Source organism: Babylonia areolata, chromosome 11, assembly GCF_041734735.1.
Source record: "Babylonia areolata isolate BAREFJ2019XMU chromosome 11, ASM4173473v1, whole genome shotgun sequence".
NCBI lineage: Eukaryota > Metazoa > Mollusca > Gastropoda > Neogastropoda > Buccinidae > Babylonia > Babylonia areolata.
In genome coordinates, this window is record NC_134886.1 from 9,408,082 (window position 1) to 9,430,287 (window position 22,206).

At 41.6% G+C, this 22,206-nt stretch overlaps 1 protein-coding gene across 1 annotated transcript in view; it reads right to left on the reverse strand.

Moving 5' to 3' along the window:
- LOC143287138 (uncharacterized) overlaps positions 1-22,206 on the reverse strand; it is a 327,313-nt gene that overhangs the window by 96,728 nt on the left and 208,379 nt on the right. Inside the window, exons 4-8 of the mRNA XM_076595083.1 lie at positions 18,650-18,743; positions 17,185-17,338; positions 16,058-16,191; positions 14,705-14,795; positions 13,264-13,362 (exon numbers count right to left, since the gene is read on the reverse strand). Of these exons, the coding sequence (XP_076451198.1) occupies positions 13,264-13,362; positions 14,705-14,795; positions 16,058-16,191; positions 17,185-17,338; positions 18,650-18,743 (572 nt within the window). The remainder of the gene's footprint in view (positions 1-13,263; positions 13,363-14,704; positions 14,796-16,057; positions 16,192-17,184; positions 17,339-18,649; positions 18,744-22,206) is intronic.

Genomic DNA, 22,206 nt, shown 5'->3' on the forward strand with positions numbered 1-22,206 from the left:
CTTTCACTTTCAGACAAGACAGCAGTCGATTTCTTTTCCATGTCCGCTGCTGGTTTCCTCCATACAATCGGGAATGAATCTACCGGCGCATAATGATTACCAAGTTATTCTCTCTGTTTATGGCAGATCATTCCTAGCTCTTCTAGCATTTGTACAACACAATAAAACATTACCTAAAAAATACAACAACAAAAAAAACAACAAACCAAAGTCTCTCCACTCCCCTACCCTTCCACTATCTGAGCCACCCCCCCCCCCCCCCCCCTCTCCCCACACACACACACTTCGTCCATCCTCCAAGCACATGTTTCAGAGACAACAAGATGCCCCTTGCTTCCCCCCAAACCTACACCACCAGCATGCACCACCTCTGTTGTGAATGTGTGCAAGTGCCAGTGAATGGGGGACACACGCGCGCACACACACACACACACACACACCACATCAACCTGGCCAGCCAGAAAGGCAGCCAGAGTTGAGGAGCTAGCTGCTGGGTGCAACCAACCAACCAACCAACCCACCCACTGCCGCCCCCAGGCATCAAAGCCAGGCGTTGACAAACAGCGGCAGCTGCAGGCACCCGGAACACCCATAACTGGGCTGCTGCCCTTTCAAAGCATACATCTCCCCCTCCCTATAAAACCAGCTCTTCTAACACTATTTTCGTTCAAAGGGGAGGATGAGAGGGGTGGGGGAATAAAAAAAAGAAAAAGAAAAAAACAGAAGGGGGGAAAAAAAGAAAGAAGAAAAAAATGGGGGAGGGGGGAAGGGAAAAAAAAAAGGGGGGGGGGGGGTCGGTGGGGGTGGAGACAACAGTGAAGGGCTAAAGCTTCAGTGCTATCACAACACTAGAGCCGGCTTTCCTCTTCTCCTCCCGTTCTGAGGGGAAAACTGTCAAAACAATGCCTGAAAAAGGGGTTTCAGGCTTGAAAGATGGAAATGTAAATTGTGCCGCAATCAAGACAAGCTTTTAACAACAACACTTTTTTTCTTCTTTTCTTTCTTTCTTTCTTTTTTTTTTCTTTTTTTTTTTAAAGAAAAGGAAAAAAAGAACTGACAACAAAAAGGATAAAACCATGTGAACATTTGCTCGCTTTTTGATTAGGCTGCACAAAAAACAGGGGGTGAAAAAGCAAATGACTCCTGCTCCACACACTGTCTTACATAATTCACATATGACCAACACAGTCAGGTTGTATAAAATAAAAAGTTACTGTCAACAAAGCCAGCCAGCAAGACACAAAAAGGGCACATCTACAACAGCCTCTCCCCGCTATCCACTGCCACATCAGCTGTCACACCCCAATCAATTGCCACATCAACTTGACAGCTGAACCAGTGTGAACACGTTTCAAGTCATCCACCCCATCAGCCCTGGCAAGCACTCACCCTGCTTCCTTATCACCCCCACCCTGCCAGCCTGCCATCACTGACCCCTCCTCTATCCAGCAGTCAGACCACCGAGGTTATCTGCACAGTCTCTGGATAGCAGGGGGACTGGTGTGAACTGACTCCCACCCCCCTCCCCGCCCCTCAGCTGCTAATGCGCCAATCATCACCGCCACCTCTGGGTTTCTCTTCAACTCTGCTGCCACTGATCTGTGTTCTCACTTCTTCTTGGGCTGCAAATCTCACATACACTCCTATTAAAACAAGTGGGCTTTTACGTGTATGACAGTTTTTACCCTGCCATGTAGGCAGCCATACTCCATTTTCAGGGGTGTGCACGCTGGGTATGTTCTTGTTTCCATAACCCACCAAACGCTGACATGGATTACAGGATCTTTAACAGGTGTATTTATCTTCTGCTTCCAAAAACACATGAAGGCGGTTCAGGCACAAGGAGGTATGCATATATACTGACCATGGAGATAGGAAAAATCTCCACCCTTTAGTTTACCGACCAGGTGCCGTTACAAGATTTGCACCCGGGACCCTCAGATTAATAGTCCAACGTTTTTACCACTCGGCTATTGCCCCTGTCTGTGCTTTCACTGATTTGTGTGACACAGTAGTGAGGAAGAGATACACTCTGTATTCCCCCCTATCCTGGACAGCTCCCTCTGAAAGACTTGCGCAATCATAAAACTGAGGATGAACTTTAGAGTGTGCCGACGCAACAGCACGTCTTCATTCTGAACTAACTTTTATTCTAAATAACAACTTTGTATCGACTATGATGACATAGTACTTGCATGATCTTTGTACGTAAACAGTGAAATCAAGAAATGTGGTATGGCATACTTTTATACTTTGTCTAAAATGCCAAGAAATGTTTATTCCACTAACTTGCAAAAACACAAAGGGTTTAAAAAACAAAGACTACAAAGTGAACTGAAATAGTGTTCTTCCAGAAGTCCCTCAGTAATATCAATTACTCAGTTATACTATATTACATCATACATTCTTTTCGTCTGGAAATTCAAACTGTTATTGACAGTATACTACAAAGTGCGGAGAAGGAAAACATCATCACGATAATGGGGGGCAACTTATCTCTCAGGATCTCTGTATTCTCTTTACATGAACTGGTTACGTACATGTGAGTCACTGAAACAGTGCCGTGCACTCCCCCCAACCCCCTCCCCCTGTCCTCATTACACATGGCCCACTGACACAACAAAAGAACAGCAATGACAGTAATTAATGCAGACAATTACTATTCTTTCACAAGCAGACAATTACTATTCTCTGACATCCTGCGTCTAACATTCTGTTGTTGCTTCATGGGGGGGGAGAAATTAGCGGATAATTAGGACGCTTTTTTTCAGTGCTATGCTTCGCTGCTGCCCTCTGTGGGGATCTTCTGAAATGTGCTTTTCACCCAACACCATAAAAATGTTAATGCCACAGCATGTCAAGTGGAAGGGGATCTGGCAAAACTCAATGGTGTAAAATATCCAACTAGCTCTGGAGCTGGAGGCGCTAAGAGCCAGGGAGAAAGTGGGTACGAGTGAGGAGGGAAGAGAGAGAAGGAACGAAGAGAAGGGGGAGAGAGAGAGAGAGACAGACTAGATCATCGGGGAGGGGGGGGGGGGGGGGGGAGAGAGAGAGAGAGAGAGAGAGAGAGAGAGAGAGAGAGAAATGGTTGCAAAATAGACAAAAATCCCCCTTCCATCCCATAAAAAAAAAAGAAAAGAAAGAAAATCATCATTAGCTTCCATTCCTCACCTTGCACCCCCATTCCCCCCACCCACCCTTCAATGATAAATCTGTCACATTTATTCACGATAAAGTTATTCTGCTATCTATGAGGAATCCATCTTAATATTAACACTACAGCCCTCTCAACACATGATGCTGCAACACAGCCATCCCTCTCTCCAAACGGTTCAAAACAAAACAAGCGCTCCCCCTACACGGCTGATAAAAAACACCCCCCCCACCCCACCTCCCGAACACATTCCCCAGTCCTGACAATCACACAAAACACTCTCTCAACCCTTCTCACATGACCGGCATATCTGCCTCTGTATCTGCTTTCTAAAGTTCAGCAGGGGGGGAAAACAGACAAGACACAGAAATCAAATGGAGCTCTTCAGAAAGAAACATAAGTTCGCTCACACACACACACACACACACAGATAGGCAGAGGGGGGAAAAAGCAGACATGTTTTGACAAACAGAAAGTGAAGCCACCAGTAAACAACACAGCCAACTCAAAACAGGGGGAGAGGGTCATGGGAGGAGCACAGCAGTCAAGATTCCCTGCCAGCTATGGAGCGCCAAGGGGTCTTCTCCTTCAATATGGAGTGAGAGCGAGCAGGTCCCTTGCCCCCAACCACCGATCAATGCCTGCTGCTCATCCCCCCCCATCGGGCTAATCTCATTGGGGAGCGACTAAATCAATTCTCAGCTGTGTCAGACCACTCAATAGGAGGGCTGCTTAACTGGGAATGAACCTCCGCGTTAAGACTGGGTGTTCGGGGTACCACTCTCAGAGGAGTTTTCATCTTACAACACCAAACAGAACTGCGTCACGTTCAGATTCAGATATGAATGTTATCATCATGTGATGAATAACTGAATATAATAATGGTCCAAAGGAAATGAAATCTAACACTTTTTTTTCCCAGCCTCCTATTTTCTCCACTTTCCTTTTCTTAATGTCCCAGATGCATTTCTTCCTTTCACTCACACATAACATTTCATACACTTAAAAAAACTAAACAAAAAATCCTGGTGAAGTCATTAATTAAGGAACTAATGTAAATGTCACTGTTCCCCATCACATGACAATCCTCCCACCATTCCACATTCTTTCACACCTCCTCTCCCTCACACAAATCATGATTTCGTTTCACAGTTTCACCCCCCATCTCCTTAAAATCACATTCATATGTCATACACCCACGTCTCCTGCCAACAGACCCCCTACCTCCCTAAGCCTGTCTCCCCCCAGCCCCAGAAACCCCACACCTGAGGAAACAAGCCATACAGGTCAGGCTCTCTCACACACAGGATGGGCCCTCAAACCCATCTGTCCAGACCTCCTCCCCTGCAGTCCCACTGTTCAACCCAGCAGGGGGCATGGGGGAGTGAACAACAAGGTAACCAAAGAACACCCTGCCCACCACGCCTCACTTGCCTCCCCCTGATCAGGGAGCGAGAGGGAGGAGCTGGCTAGGGGGCTTGGGGGGTAGTGACAGTGGAGGGCGTATGTGCTTTAACAGGATTTCAGGTTAGCTTCTTCACAGCATCGCCCTGACAGACAGACAGGCAGATTGACAGGCAACACGCTGCCACAGATGGCACGCCTCTCCTGCTTGGCATGAAAACAAACCAAGAAATAAACAACAACAGCCAAACAGCTCTCTGGCATGAAAACAAACAAACAAACAATCAGCCAAACAGCTCTACAGAAACTGTTCATCTGTGACTGCTCACAACCTCAGAGAATTAAAGTAGGGGGGGGAAGGGAGGGTTGGCCACTTTTTTGTTTGTGCACAAACAAACAAGAACACACACACACAAAATCTAGCTGATCTTTTTTTCAATTGTGAAGGTAACCCCCAACCCTGGGGTACTCCTGTTCACCTTCTTCATACTCACTCTGTCACCTGACTGCTGCATGTCTACCTGCCTGTTCACATTTTAACGGTCAGCCCTCCTTTTGTCCCTTTCCATCCAAGCACCGTTTTCACCAAATACTTCTTTCCACAGAACTGACACCACCAATTCTTTTGTCAATCACTATATGCAGATGCTGGTCCACTGTAGGCTCTGTTCGCCCATGCCAGGTCGGATCCCCTTTTTTTCTTCTCCATTGCTGTTTGTTGTAAGCTTCATTCCTTGCTCCTTTTAGTTAGTCCAATGTTTTCTTTTCCAGATTTGTTTTTCCCTCCCTGCTGTCCAAATTACATTCTCCCTCCCTCATGTTATCCAACATGACAAACTCCCCCATCCCTTCACAACTTCACCCAAACAGTGAAGACTGATCATCACACTTTACAGCCCCACCATTTCCATTCTGAGTCAAGTGTGTGAAACCCCATCCCATCACCTCTTCTGTCTGTCCACTTCCACACGCTGACTGGACATGTAAATGTAAACTCCCAAACCTCCCTTTCTTTCTTTCCGGCACGGGACAGCACCACTCCACAGCTTTCTGTTGGAATCTGGCGGAAAGCTCCACAATGCTCCACTTCTTTTCCATCCAACGTTCTCCACTCCCCTCCCCCCCCCCCCACAAAAAATCCTGCCTCCCTAGCTCCCCAGTTTAAATCCTCTATCTCCTTTGCTCCCCTCTTTGGTTCGCACCCTTGTCCACCCATGGAGAGTGCTGATTCCTCCATCCTATCTACCCCTGCTCCCCTCCCTCCTTTCTCCCCAAAGTGGGAAAGCTCCTCCCTCCTTCCCTGTGTTCAACTGAATAAAGCAGCACTGACAACATGCCACAAAGGGGGAGTTAATCTCTGCTCCCTCCCGGCCTCCTCCACACCAGGGTCTGAGGCTCCTACCATCTCCCTTCCTCCCTCTCTCTCTCTCTCTCTCTCTCAGGGAGGACGGGTATCATGATCTGGCCCTAAATCTTTTCATGACTCTGCTTTTGTTGTCTGCCCCACATGGCTAATCCCAACCCCTCTCCTACTACCGCCCCCTAAAAAAGCCAACAAAACAACAAAAAAACCTCACACACAAAAATAACAGCCATGCCAGGAGGAGGTAAAATGCTGCACCAACACTAGACACCCCAGCACCGCTGCACGCCTGCTTTCCTGCCTGCCTGCCTTCCACCTGGTCCTATTGCTTACTTGGCTTTCAGGGAACCTGGGAACATTTTTCCCAGCCCTGGGCAACCGCCTTGGGAGGGAAGGGGGAACCATTTCACTTTTCTGATTTTAACAGATGTACACACTTCAGGCGTGCAAGCTTTTCAGATTATTTATAAACACGTTTAACTGAAGTTGCTTTGTTTGTTTTTTCCCTCCACCCCCCTCTCCTTCCGCTGCTGCTGGTCTCCAGAGCTCTCAGCCAAATGTTGATGTATTTCTGTGAAACTGCTATCACCTTAAAAAACGCCTTTCTGGTGAGGAGGAGCTGAAGGCTAAGACTATGCCATACATTGTGTAACACACACGCACACACAACACACTCTCCCCTACCAAGCTGATACTTTGCATGATAAACAACAGCAGCCATTCAATAAAGCAACCCATTCTATGCCATGACTGCCGACACCCATCATAACAATAATAACAATAAATCATCAAAGATAGCATCAAAGCTGTTCCTGCCAAAATGAAACTGCCACTTTTGATCCTGTGGAAATCCATTAACATCTTAACTGCTTGGGTGGGGAAAGAATATATTGCAGAGGCAGGGGGCGCCACAACACAGACAACTTATCTTGAAGGATGCCAGAGGATTAGAAACATGAGGCAGGATAGAAGCACAGAAGGGAAATTGAATGTGGATAATAGCCAGCTAGCATGGCTATCAGTTTTGTTTGGGGTTTTTCAGTGTGTTTGTCTGTTTTTTAAGGGGTCAGGGGGAGGTATGGAAGAGAAAATCACAGTTATGTACCTTACATTACAAATGGTTGAAAATGTGGGCTTCCTACAGCGTTTTAGACAAGAAAAAACATTCAGAAAATCAAACAAACACCCCCCAGCCCCTCTTGCCCCCCCATGAGTCCTGTATCTTGCTGCTGTCAACCCACTGGATTCCATCTTCTCTACAATACCAGCCAGCCATCCCTCCTTCCTGTGCCAAATCAAGGATGAGCTATTTCTGCTCTGGCCTTTTTTGTGGCACAGACAAGTTATCTCCTGGGCCTCTCTGCTTTTTTGCCCTCAAGATAAACTGCCGTTTTTCACTGTCTCCGTATTACCTGGATAACCCAGTCGTGACTGTCCTTTATGAGAAATAGACTGTTACAACTGCTGAGTCCTTTGTTCTGCACCTCATAAACTTTATGACAGCAAAGCAACACCAGCACAGTGTTCAATTCATGACAGAAAAGAAACACCAGCACTGTCAGTGTTGATATCATGACAACAAAGAAACACTGGCATTGTCAGTGCTGATATCATGACAGCAAAGAAACACCAGCACTGTGTTCATTTCAGGACAGCAAAGAAACACCAGCACTGTGCTCATTTCATGACATCAAAGAAACACCAGCATTGTCAGTGTTGATATCATGACAGCAAAGAAACACCAGCATTGCCAGTGTTGATATCATGACAGCAAAGAAAACACACCAGCACTGTCAGTGTTGATTTCATGACAGCAAAGAAACACCAGCACTGTCAGTGTTGATTTCATGACAGCAAAGAAACATGCATTGTCAGTGTTGATTTCATGACAGCAAAGAAACACCAGCACTGAGAGTGTTATTTCATGATAGCAAAGAAACACCAGCACAGTGTTCATTTCATGATAGCAAAGAAACACCAGCACAGTGTTCATTTCATGACAGCAAAGAAACATCAGCACAGTGTTCATTTCATGCCAGCAAAGAAACACCAGCACAGTGTTCATTTCATGCCAGCAAAGAAACATCAGCACAGTGTTCATTTCATGACAGCAAAGAAACACCAGCACAGTGTTCATTTCATGACAGCAAAGAAACACCAGCACAGTGTTCATTTCATGACAGCAAAGAAACACCAGCACAGTGTTCATTTCATGCCAGCAAAGAAACAACAACAACACAGATTTGATATCATAACAGCAAAGAAACACCAGCATTGTCAGTGTGTTGATTTCTTGACGGCAAAGAAACACCAGCATTGTCAGTGTGTTGATTTCATGACAGCAAAAAAACACCTGCATTGTCAGTGTTGATTTCATGACAGCAAGGAAACACCAGCACAGTGTTGATATCATGACAGCAAAAAAACACCAGCACTGTCAGTGTTGATTTCATGACAGCAAAGAAACACCAGCATTGTCAGTGTTGATTTCATGACAGCAAAGAAACACCAGCACTGTCAGTGCTGATTTCATGACAGCAAAGAAACAAGCATTGTCAGTGCTGATTTCATGACAGCAAAGAAACACCAGCATTGTCAGTGGTGATTTCATGACAGCAAAGAAACACCAGCATTGTCAGTGGTGATTTCATGACAGCAAAGAAACACCAGCATTGTCAGTGTTGATTTCATGACAGCAAAGAAACACCAGCACTGTCAGTGTTGATTTCATGACAGCAAAGAAACACCAGCATTGTCAGTGTTGATTTCATGACAGCAAAGAAACACCAGCACTGTGTTCATTTCATGACAGCAAAGAAACACCAGCACTGTGCTCATTTTATGACAGCAAAGAAACACCAGCATTGTCAGTGTTCATTTCAAGACAGCAAAGAAACACCAGCACTGTGTTCATTTCATGACAGCAAAGAGAAACACCAGCACTGTGCTCATTTTATGACAGCAAAGAAACACCAGCATTGTCAGTGTTCATTTCAAGACAGCAAAGAAACACCAGCACTGTGTTCATTTCAAGACAGCAAAGAAACACCAGCACAGGGTTCTTTTCATGGCGGCAGAAAAACCAGCAGTGTTCATTTCATGACAGCAAAGCAACACCAGCAGTGTATATTTCATGACGGCAAAAGAAACACCAGCAGTGTATATTTCATGACGGCAAAAGAAACACCAGCTCAATGTTTATTTCAAGTAATGAAGAACAGGCTTGGAGGGGACAAGTCCAATTAGCTGAATGACATGGGGACTGATGCAGTCTACTGTTGGTTCAAGGGCATCTGAATTCATTGATCTAACATTTATTCTCAACAAATGGAAAGACAATAAAATAAAATAAAATAAAAACATGCTCAATGACATGGGGACTGATGCAGTCTACTGTTGGTTCAAGGGCATCTGAATTCATTGATCTAACATTTATTCTCAACAAATGGAAAGACAATAAAATAAAATAAAAACATGCTCAATGACATGGGGACTGATGCAGTCTACTGTTGGTTCAAGGGCATCTGAATTCATTGATCTAACATTTATTCTCAACATATGAAAATAAAAACATGCTCAATGACATGGGAACTGATGCAGTCTACTGTTGGTTCAAGGGCATCTGAATTCATTGATCTAACATTTATTCTCAACAAATGGAAAGACAATAAAATAAAATAAAATAAAAACATGCTCAATGACATGGGGACTGATGCAGTGAACTGTTGGTTCAAGGGCATCTGAATTCATTGATCTAACAATTATTTTCTACAAATGGAAAGACGATAAAATAAAATAAAATAAAACAAAATAAAATAAAAACATGAAAATCCCGGACTCTGGACGCTGCTAACAAATTCTTTTGTACACCCATAAAGTCATGAAATTGAAGTCATATAGAAAAAAATTATTTTCATCTTGTTTTATTTCGTCATGTGATTTATGTAACAGCAAAAAACACACTGGTTTATCAGAAAAATGAATGTCTTAAAGCACTGTCTGTCAGAAACAGTCTACACAAGATAAACTTAAAAACATTTGTCCTGTGAGCAGACATAATTTCCTCAGTTCTTTCCCACCTCTTCTGACACTCATACAAGATTACCCACAGAGGTAATGAAAAATAATCAAAGCACATTCTGGAAACCAATGTCAGTGACTTTCTTAAATCTTCACATGCTACTAAATATATACGTCTAAAAATTACATAGATGTCAACTCAAAACTGGAAAAAATGTTCACATATATTTTTTTTTCTCATTTTCTTTTTTTTATACAGAAATAATAACTGCTTATAAAAACAACAACAACAAAAAACCCCATACATTTCTAATGCATTAAAAAAAACCCAAACAAACAAAAAGATTAAAAACAAAAAAGCAAATCCAAACGAAAAAAAAAAAAGAAGAATAGAACAGTGAGTTACTTTCACTCTAGTCTACTCCAGGTACGAGTTAACTCTCTCCATACGAACGGCGAAAGAGACGACGCTAACAGCGTTTCACCCCAATTACCATCATCAAAATATTGCAAGCGGAAGGCTCTTATACTGAAGAGGTGAATGTTGACAAAGAATATCACAATTCTGACGACGGAAGCTAAAGAGTGGGTCATTCAGACACCCACAGGACATCCGAGGGGTATGTGTAGAGGAGAAGAGAGGACTGGCCGTACCGAGTGAGTAAACTCGTACCATGGCTACTTCCCCTGTGGACCAGGTACGAGTATTCCAGTACCAACACACTAATCTAATTTTGTTCATTCTTGCTTGGTACAGCTGGCATTCAAAACTGAACCGTTTACAGATTCTGGAAGTATGACAACGAAGCTTTCATCGACCGACTAACTCAACAATCTCCGACAATTTTTGCTGTTTTAGTGAACCACAGGTTTTTTCTGCAAAGGTCTCATGTAGTGCTGGCCCAGGGGAGTTGTAGCAGGCATGCAGCTGTGGGGTACAATAAGTTTTAAAATGTCAATAATGTAAAACAATGTGGAACAACAAAGGCATCAGGCTCAGCACCAAAATAAAAACCTACAGAGCTGTTGTGCTGACCACCTTGTTGTACTGCTGTGAAACATGGACGACATATCGCTGTCACATTCAACAACTTGAGCAGTTTCAGAGATGCCTACGAAAGATCCTCAGCATAAAGTGGCAAGACAGGGTCTCCAACCTCCAGGTCCTAGAGAGGAGCGGCCTGCCCAGCATCGAAAGCCTGCTGATCCAGTGCCAGCTACGCTGGACAGGACACGCTGTCCGCATGACAGACAGTAGGATCCCAAAGATGCTCTTGTATGGCCAGCTGAAGAAGGCCACCACAAACTTGGAAGACCCTGCAAGTGCTTCAAGGACACCTTGAAGACAAACCTCAAAGCCTGTGCCATAGACATTGCTTCCTGGGAAACTGATGCCCTTGACGCTCTTGCTGCAGGATGCTGTGCTCTAGTGGCATAAAGATGTTTGAAAACAAGAGAACGCTGGCCATTAAGGAGAAGCGTGAGCAAAGGAAGCAGGGGTCAACTTCTGGGGATGTTTTCCCTTGCAACACCTGTGGGAAGTGCTGCACATCCAGAATCAGCCTCTTCTCCCATATGAGGACACACACCGACAGATAAACCTGCCCGCCTGCCTACTCATCCGTCAGTCGGACGGGAGACTATCGTAGCTGTGGGGTAGGATAAGTTTTAAAATGTCAATAATGTAAAACACAATAACAAGAGCAATTCCGAAGTATTCGGCAACAGCAGCTTATCTCAATGACTGGTAGCCATAACTGATTGTCATTCAATATGAACAAACACATTGTGACAGGTCGTAAAGCCGAAGGCAAACCTAGGTACTGAAATGATTTGCCTTTCATTCAAATAACACCCAAAGGAAATATCAAATTAACAATCTTTTCTGTGCACCATCATTTTGTTTCTATCCAAAACAATAACTGAGCCTGCAAACTTGCATGACTCACTAACTTAATTTATAGTCTGAAATTTATTTTCTTTGTATACAGATTCCTCATGATATAAAGTGACACAGATCTTTGATATATGTATGTGTTAGAACACTCTGGAGAAGAAAAAAAAAAGATTAAAAAAATGTTGGGAGAAAAGAACAAACACAAGAACTGCAAATGCTATGCCTAACCAGGTTTTCAAAAAAGTTGTTTTTGACAGATTGTTTTGTGTTCATTCCCTTAAAAAAACATTCAAACACAATGTTCATGTGCACACAATGCATATGCATCCTGTGTGTGTTTCGTTTGATAATGTATTGCCATCAAAGACCAACAAGTGAGAACGAGAAAGAGAGAGAGGGAAAGCGTGACTGAAAAAAAAAGGAAAAAAAAAAAAAGGAATATTTTCAATTGCTGCTGTCTATCTATATTCCTGATTGGACCTTGACATTTCATAATCAGTTTCTCAGCCTGCTGTGAATATTCTGTCACTATAAAGGTGGCGTTCATATATTTTGGTACCTTCTGTCACTGATACAGGTATATCTTGCATTTTAAGTCTGCTGACTGAGCCTTCTGTTGGACAACATTGACAATCAGATAACTTTTTTCCATTCAAAAGAGTCAACTGGCTGTCAGTCTTTTTAACTTTCACACATTATTTACAGTATACCATCCTGACAGTCACACCACTATCTCACATCATCATCCTCTCTTAATCCTCATTGTGCACAGTGGCACAGAAATCTCTACTGCTGCCTATCTTGTGCATTCTCATTCAGTTTTTCAACCTTTCTATGCCTGTCTACCCCTATGAGTCTTCGGACTCTTCTTTCATTTCATGTCCACAAATTCTGCTTCATAATTCACTTCATTCAAGTAAACAGAAAATAAACCCATGCAAAGCTGATTACTCTGACTAACCAAAGTATCGCCAAATGCTGTGAAACTAACCTTTAGAAAAACAATGTTTTAAAGTGATATGAACAACAAATGACACATAAATCTTGCCACAGCCTGACAAAATATTGCACCGTCAGCAGCAGCACAGCTGGCAAGGATTGATGGGAAATGGAAACACTAGTTTCAAAGAACAAGCAACAAATATCAGTGTTTGACTGTAATTAACTAGCAAAGGTTAAAAATGGGTAAGCAAGATGTAAAATGCAATCTGTTACAAAGAACATATTACACACACACACTTCTGCAAAATAACACATACCTTTGCAAAATATGCAATAATCAGTGCATCAAGTCACACGTTGTGAAACAAAAAGCTCTCCGCTATACACAGCCACAAACACAACAGCTACAACCAAAAGCAACACCATCAAAGTTACTATGACAACAGCTACAACTAAAACCAGTCACCACAACAAAACACTTACCGCATCTTCCTCCCCCCATTTCTTCTCCAAGGTTTTCTTGGCAGGGCACTTGACCAGTGCCTGAAGAGCTTTGGTCGTGTCATAATCGAACCTGTGGAGCTGAAACCAGACAGACACCACATCCTTAGCTCTGGACACCTCAAGCAGCCTGAACCTCTCTTCAGGTCAGGGGTGCAAGTGACCACTGCTACTGAATGCAGGAAAATAAAGTCTGGAAATATTTTCTATAACTTATTAGCTAGAATCACCAACAGCAATAGTAATAACTAATTTTGAGATATTTTACCAGATGTTGATTCTGTCATGTGTTATAAATCAATTTTCATCATAAGGTCAGTCCCTTGGGTTACAATGAATCAGCTAGGGGGGAAAAAAGCAAAAAAAAGCCACGTGAAAATACCTAAAACAAAAATTTGTCAGTGTTGGAAACCATCCAAACTTTTTTTCTTACTTTCCAATGTTGGATTTCCAATGGTTGCCAGACACTTTGCACCCCTGTCTAAAGCACTTAACAGCTGCATACAATGCGGTGATACTGAGTAACAAACACTTCTGTTGTGTTAGATTCAACATCACACTGAAGAAACATCTGGTGTACATCATCACTTCCAATAACACAGTCGCAATGGTTAACATATCATCTGTGTCTTGTGGTGAGAGAGAGAGAGAGAGAGAGAGAGAGAGAGAGTGTGTGTGTGTATGTGTGTGAATATGTTCATTCATTCTTTAGTTTAACGTCCAGTCCCTTCCCTATAAGTGATACTGGACGAAGGTTGGGGAAAAATTGAAGGAGGGAGAAGAAATAATGGTGTACGCATGTAAGCGTCTGAATGTGTGCGTGTGTGTATCTATGTGTTACATATAGAAAATGATTGACTTGTAATGAAAAACTAACAACTCTAACAGCAAACCAGCAGGACTATTTAACAAGGACTTGAAAAAGTTATACATTAGCAATGGACTGCTGAAGACAGAAAAAGAAAATGCGAAGTCACATAGGCACAGAAACAAAGGAAGAGGAAAAGAATGTGTCAGGTTTTCTTATGCATTCATTTAAACAGCACCAAAAACAAGCAGCATGAAACTACTATACATACTGTATGTAAGCTTTTTCAAGTGGTTTTGGTTGTATGTACAATCAGTGTGATTCTACCAAATAAGTAAATAAACACATCATCATGAAAAAGAACACCATCTTCACAACAGCAAACCCTCCCATCCATACACCCACACCAAAGTCTTTGATGCATTCTCACCACACTTATTCAACCTCATTCTCCGTCATCCACTTCCATTTGCCTGTGTAACAAATACTACAGAATGAAGACATTAACCCACCAATGAACCTTCAACTGTGTGTGAGTGAGGGGGAAAAAGTGGATCATGTCAAAAGGAAAACCAGAATAAGGCAAGCAGCGAGGAAAGAGCTTCCCCAACTTACTGTGTCCAGTGCATTCATGGTCGTTTCGTCTGCTGCGGCGGCCTGTTCTGGCACAGCTCCGTCGCACATCCCTGCAAAGGCCGCGATGCTCCTGAAACAACAAAATAACCATATTTTTCTGACTACAGGCGTTTCTGACTACAAGGCACAGCCTTCAGATTTTTTCAAAATTTTGAATTTAACAAGCACAGCAGTAATACAGTGCATATTAAAACAGATATACAAAAGCAAAGAATGAAACTGAAAGAGCATTGTTGGGTCGATCATTGTCGAAACCATATTTGCACCTTCAGGCAATGTCAAATACCTGACATTATCATCATAACTCGCTTTACATTTTACGTTGTCTAGTCTGTCAATCACTGCTTTCTTGAATTTGTGATGACTGTCGCAAAATCTGCCAGTATTCGTAAAAGAATGTCTGGCTTCATACACCCTATGATCCGCCTAATGTCAAGGTGAAACTGAAAGCAGCTGTTGACTGAAGTGTCCCTGTATTTTCTATGCCACGATCATCTCACTTATTGATGAAAGTTTTATTTTCCTCACAGTAATATTCACTCTCAGGCTTTCAGATTACTGCTTGCACCTTTACCACCAAACAGACCTTAATCTAAATGACATGTGCCTCTGTAATCATGGATCTATACTAGCAAGATCAACCTCCAGTCATGTTCAGGTCAATAAATATTCAAATTACAATGACTCATATAAAAACAAGTTCATTTCCAGTTCCCCCTGACTCCATGAGCAAATAAAACACGTTATTTCTTTCGTCACCTAAACAGAACCTCAGTTTGGAACTGTCATTACGATTCATGCATGAAAGAGCGAGTGCTGCCACTGAGGTGTTTTTATGATGTCCGATTGATGCACGTTTTTTTACAGCAGAGGACACGCGTTCCAACAGCAGTCAGAGATGCCAACCGCTGTCAATTGTTTGTAGGAACAATCAGGAAATTTGGTAGGAACATTTTGAATCTGGTAGAAACACTACTGTAAGCCACATCAGCAAACATACATTTTATCCACAAGGCATACAAACACTTGGTCATACCTGCAACACTATGCAACTGCTACAATTATGCTGATTGGTCGACTCAATGCTGTTTCAATGTAAACACACTGGCCTTGTGATCGATAAGTCTAGAGCATTCGGGTAATGTTACAACAAGAAAGCATGTGACCATGCTGTATCATCAAAAATGAACTCGTCGGAACAATTTTGACATTGGCCTAACGTCGGAACAAACTGCAATCGAGCATAGCAAAATATGATGAAATCGTAACAGTTGGAATGTCTGAGCATTATAACGATGTTTTGTTGAAACACACACTGCACTACACACTCACCTGGCAGCCTGCAGGTACATGAACAGATCCGTGTCCTGGACACGGTTGGGCTGCCATCTCAGTTCTTCGTATTCGCGCAGGTCCTCCTGCATTTGACTGGGAGGCAGTTCGGGCTGGCATTCTGGGAGGGCAGCCTGAAATGCAGCAGTAACATGAAAGCAGATTCAATATATATATATCTACAGGATGGGTGATCAGTAGTAATACATCCTGACTGCACTTTTGGTGCAAAAAATCCATCTTCAGGATCTCTAAGCAAGGAAGAAAAACCCTTCCACATCACACCTTTCTACATACAACAATCTTTTTCTCCCCCTAAAAAGCTACTTTAAAATGTCCGTTCACTTGTCATTTTCTTTACTACAAGTTTTTTAAAATAAAAACTTAAACAATATAAATCTTTAACTTGCTGTTCACAAACAGTGTGAAAATCAGGAATATAATTCTTCAAGCTCAGTTATTCAAACTTATGTTCTCAACAATTCTTTGTTGTCAAGAGTTAAATAGTCTTTGAAAAAGGACTGAAATCCTCTGGTATTTGTCTTTAGATTGATTGACAAAATAAATTTGATTTCCTGCAGTGTTAAGTGTTTGTATTACTAGCCAATACAATGTCATTTTTTGCTCAAGTTTTGATTGAATAATTCTGGATGTTCCTTTGGAAATGAGATGTCACTGGAACTAAAACACATAATAAATTACAGTTCACACTGGTATATTTCAAGTGCACATGTATCATTAAATACTCTGAGTGCAGTCCATGAAACTGTATACACTGCAGCACTTTTTTGATATATCAAAAAACTGCTGCAATCCTACCATCTCTTCTGTGTGTATGTGTCCACGTATGCAGTATAGGTGTGCATGTATGCACACATGGGCATCAAAGTTTACCAACTCTAGTTTCTGGTAGGAGGAGAGGAGAGAAACATATAGGGATGTTTTTATCATTAGTTTCCAACATTTGATGCTGTTCCTGTGGAGTAAATTTCTGTTGTGGATGACAGCACATTAATATTGATATTTTGACAAATCTTAAATGTCCCTGCATGAATAAATGATCCCCTGAATGGTGCAATGTGTAAAACACATGACAACACAAAATCCAGAAAGGCTGGCTGTCTGACCTGATGGCTGGCGCCAACCCGAATCTCTCCCTGTGTTGTTGCCAGCCTTTTGGTTTGCGGATTGTAGCCGAGAACGTAGAAGAAAACGTCTGGAGAGGGTTTGAAGGCTCGGGCTGACCCAATGTCCTGGTAGTGGATAACCTGACACTTGCCCCTGCCAAACAAGCAAGTGTTGCTGCTGCTGCTACATCTTGTTGTGACTGTTACATGTGTGACAAACTGAGGAACACACATTCTCTCAATCTCTGCCACACCAACTGGATCACCGACATTATTACTGTGTAAACGAAACAAAAATATTGTCTACAAAGAAATTGTGACTGCTGAACCTTGTAAAACAAAGTGAAAAATAAATGGGGTAAGAAGTTGGGGTGTAGTTCTGAAAATGGGGGAGGGGGGAGGGGAGGAAGGAGATGGCATTTTGAGTTCTAGACTTTCTCAACTGCAGGGAAGCTTATCTTACACCATTTGTTGTACACTTTTTTACACTACAAATTCAAGATACATCATCAAAGGACATGAGGTACACATTATCTGAAATTTTACATATTTTAAAATTCACACCGATTATTCAATGACCTTAAAATAAGAATGCGTCGCAGTTCACTCAAGACTGTGTGCCTGAGAAAACACGAATGTCCTTACACTTCTCCAGTATTGTGAAATTCAGTCAATAATAATATACAAAGAACATTTACAAATGTTCACAATGATAAATAAAATATCATGGTAAAGCTTGGTGTGCCCTTTCTTCCAAATCTAATTCACAATTTTTAAGAGAACTTCTAGTTGAGTAACTCTATTTCTTTAATTGATGAAAAACAATAAATACAGTGTGATTCGTGTAAATTGAAAGTAAATTAAACACAATGGAAAATTAACAGAAGGTAAAATACTACTCATAAACTATCATGGTCCCACCCCCCCCTCATATCCATCCAATACTTCTGGCCAGCTGCTGCTCCAGCAGAACATCAGGCAAAATGTTTACACTTTAATTAAACAACTTATGTAATATGCATTTATAAAGTAAATTTATTCATTATTATTTTCTTTATTTTCTAAATAGCTTTTTATGTGATTTTCTTCTTTATTTTTTATGCAAAATGAAAGTTTTCAATAAAATCAAAAAGATGCTATTTTGAAATATCAAAATCAAAGGCAATACAACTTGGACAAAGTTTATAATCATGTTTATTAGTACTGACCACATTTGAAATGACAACCAACAAATGGAGTTGAATCTGATGAACACGTCAGTATCAATGAATCTTTTTCCCTCTTACACACACACACACTCTGCAGTGACACACATACCAATAACACAAACGCATACACAAACTCTCTTATAGTATTATAAATATAATGATACACACACACTCTCTCTCTCTCTCAGAAAATGAAAAGTTCTCATTCACACACATGCCCACTGTGTACGTACATGTACACATGCATGCATACTTACCTTAACTGAGAGATGGGGAATGTATCTGTAGCGTTTGACTTTGAGATGAATAGTTCACGTGATTTGACTTCAGGATCTTTGATGATTCCAGACCCTGAAAATAAAATACATATTCTTTAGCAATTGCCTGTAAACATCTGTCACAACAAGAATGCATCCTGCATTTAGTTTTATTTAAACACACTATGTCATATGGCTAATTTGCAGTGCATCAAGATCAATGATGTATCTCAACTTTACTGCATAATTATTGATTTATTAACTGGTATTAATTATCATAATCTATACCCGATAGATGCATGTGCAAAATGTACTTGTACTATAGTACTGGTTTACAGCTTTACTGGATGGAGAATAAAAAGATCATACTGAATAAGGTGAATGTAACCCTTTTCCTGCAAACTGTACTAATTTTTGTATCAAACATTTGACTTTTTGAAAGTTTCAATACTATTCACTATTGTCAGTAACAAAGTACTGACTGCTGCAGACAGGTTTTCTTCATAAATTCCCTCACTTGTCTTAGTAAGTCAGCTCAAATATTTCATATTTAATGTATACAATTATAAAATTACACCACAGCTGAGTATCAGTACATGGTTCTAAATGTTTAGGAAACTGAAATCCAACCTAGTGTCACCCACTTGACTTGGCAACTGAAACCAGGTCAATGTGGAAAGGAAGTAGGCGCAACTCATCAACAATTGTAAAGGCAGGCTTAACCAGCTGGCAAAGCAAACAATAGAACCTTGGCAAATGACAATGCCCAATGATACTGGTATATATATATATATATATATATATATATATATATAGTGACAAGTTTTGCGCTGACAGTGTTCACTGCATGTTTACACTATAATTACAGTATATATCAGAACACAGTCTAAGACTCAAACAATTAATACAATACTAATACACTTACAGTAATCAACATATAACATTTTAAATCTCCTTGGTTTAAGTAGATCTATATAATCAATGAACTGAATGAGTGAAGCCACTGATCCATGACACCTTCAAATTAAGTTCAATACTGAAGTCAATAACCAGTTTATTAAATATCTCAAACTGTTATTTCTTGACATGTCTGCTTTGCACAATGAAGATGTTCTTAAAATTTTCCATAATGATGTTCTAGTTCTTTTCAAAACACTTCAAGAGTTGAACATCTCTCTCTACCTCTCAAGACAGTTGTGTTATTAAATGTCAATATCACTAAGTGCAATTCAATTGAGTTAAAAGCAATCAATTCTTCAGATTAAAAAAAAATCTTATTCTTTTAGTAGTGAACATCACTTCACATGGATGAAACACCATGTACAAGCATAATGTACATTACTATAAGTAACAGGAGCATGTCTAACATGTCGTGATGTATTCCCATGCGCCTGTGTGCAAACACACACACGAACATGCACACTCACAAGAATATGCACACTCACAAGAATATGCACACACGCTACAGTCTCATATTGATCACTTATACCAATAGTAAAAAAAAAAAAACACACACACAAAAAAAACAACAACAAAAAAACACATGTCAAACCAAAGAAAGTGAAATTCTCTCTCTCTTTCTCTCCACACACACACACATACACACACACTTTATGCCTATGTATTTAAGCGTGTGTGTACATTAATACAAAAACAACATATATTGTACTGCAAGCACAACGATGAGGGAGGAGGCACAAACGCACTTAAATTATTGACAGGTCTGGTACGACTACTGATGTGTTTTCCTCTGACGTAGGACGCTGGTTGTTCTGCGGTCATTACCAACACTTCCACGGAGATGGGAGAAGGCGGTGGTGGGGGGTCATGACACACTCATTGCACTGAAAGTGATACATTGTGGAAATGCCGTACACCCCGTTTTTCATCACAACTACAGACCCACAAGTCAGCACAAGCCAGCAAATCCAACAGCTAAACAACGTGATAACCACGAGCGAACCTGTTGCACACTCAGCCACACCCTACCGTAACAAACTTCTCCGGAAATTTTAGGTATTTCACAGTCGAAAATACCCTCAATCGAACCAAGATGGCTTCCCTCACGAATAAAAACCGACAGGAAAAGCCGACCACAGATTTGTTACCTTGGTTGTGGTAGCAGCAGGGGGCTCCGGAGTTTATTTACAATTACAGGCTTTTCGTTTCACGTCGTAAATCACAAAACGCACAATCGCACCACATAATCAAGCGCACACTGTACAATTCAGGAAGATCGATGAAACAAAATGAACAATACACCCCTTGGCTTCCTCACTCCTCTGCTATCCTCCTTTTCCTCTCTGCCTCGGAAGGGACGTAACACTGGCAACAAACCGTTCCGACAACACAAGTGGCCACCCTTGAACCAAGCAGACGACCACAGAGATCGGGGGCTGAAGGCGAGACAACGTGCCACTCATCAACAACAGAGGGCGAGTCCCTTCGCCTTTCCTTTGCTTATCTTTCCCTTGTTATCCGCTTCTCTCCCTTTTCTTTAAAATTCTACCTATTTTCTTAATTATACTCTGTATAGACAGATTTTCTCAATAGGTGTACAAAATTGCTCATGAAATAAAATGCAGGCGTTCTGTAAGAGACTATATAATATTAACTTTAATACAGATAAAAAGATAAAATAACAAAATTCACAATGATTCAGTGCTCTTCGTTTTAATCACTTCACGTTTATCAGAATGAATCATTCCCCTTGTCTGTCTCGCCATCTTTTTTTTTCTTTTGTCATCTAACCATAAAAACAGCTGGCGTTTTTTTTTTTTCTCTTCTTTTTCTCATCATTAAAATAAAAGCAATTGTTATGTGTCGGTGGGTGTGTGTGTGTGTGTGTGTGTGTGTGTGTGTGTGTGTGTGTGTGTGTAACAGAGAGAAAGACTGAGAGACAGAGACACAAACCGCTGGGGGTGAAGAGATAACCAAACCACCACAACTTGCGTCACAATCTGTGCAACAACGTGTTTGCCATCCCCGGCGAGCAGCCATATTCCTGTGTGATACCTAGACAGGTATACGGCTGCAGCGTGAGGTATAGACTATACAGGATCTGCTGCCAGCAGCTAAACACGATTCATGACTTCACCCATTTTTATTCAGTTTATTTACTTATTTATTTTTCTGTTTGTTATCATTTATCGGTGGGGTTTTTTTTCCACATGCTGGACGAGCGTATGTGTGTGTGTTTGCGTATTTGTGTGCGTGCGTGTGGGCGTGTGTGTACGTATGCGCATGTGTGCGTGCGTGTGTATGTGCGTGTGTGCGCGAGTGTTTGTGTGTGGTGGAGGAGGAGGAGGAGATGAAGAGGACGAGGAGAAAAGGAGACGAACAGAAGCAAGGTTTTGTGGAGGTGAAAGAGAAATGGTGGCAAAGGAGAAAACGAGAAGAAATAACGGGTTTCTATGGGGGATGGGGATCGAGAGGAGGAGGAGGGGGGCAGAAGCAGGGAAGGGTGGGAGGAAGAAGACAGTAAGAGTTATACAGTATAGTATTCTGAGCGGCAGAGGGCTCACACAACACTACCCCACGTTCCATACCAACACTTG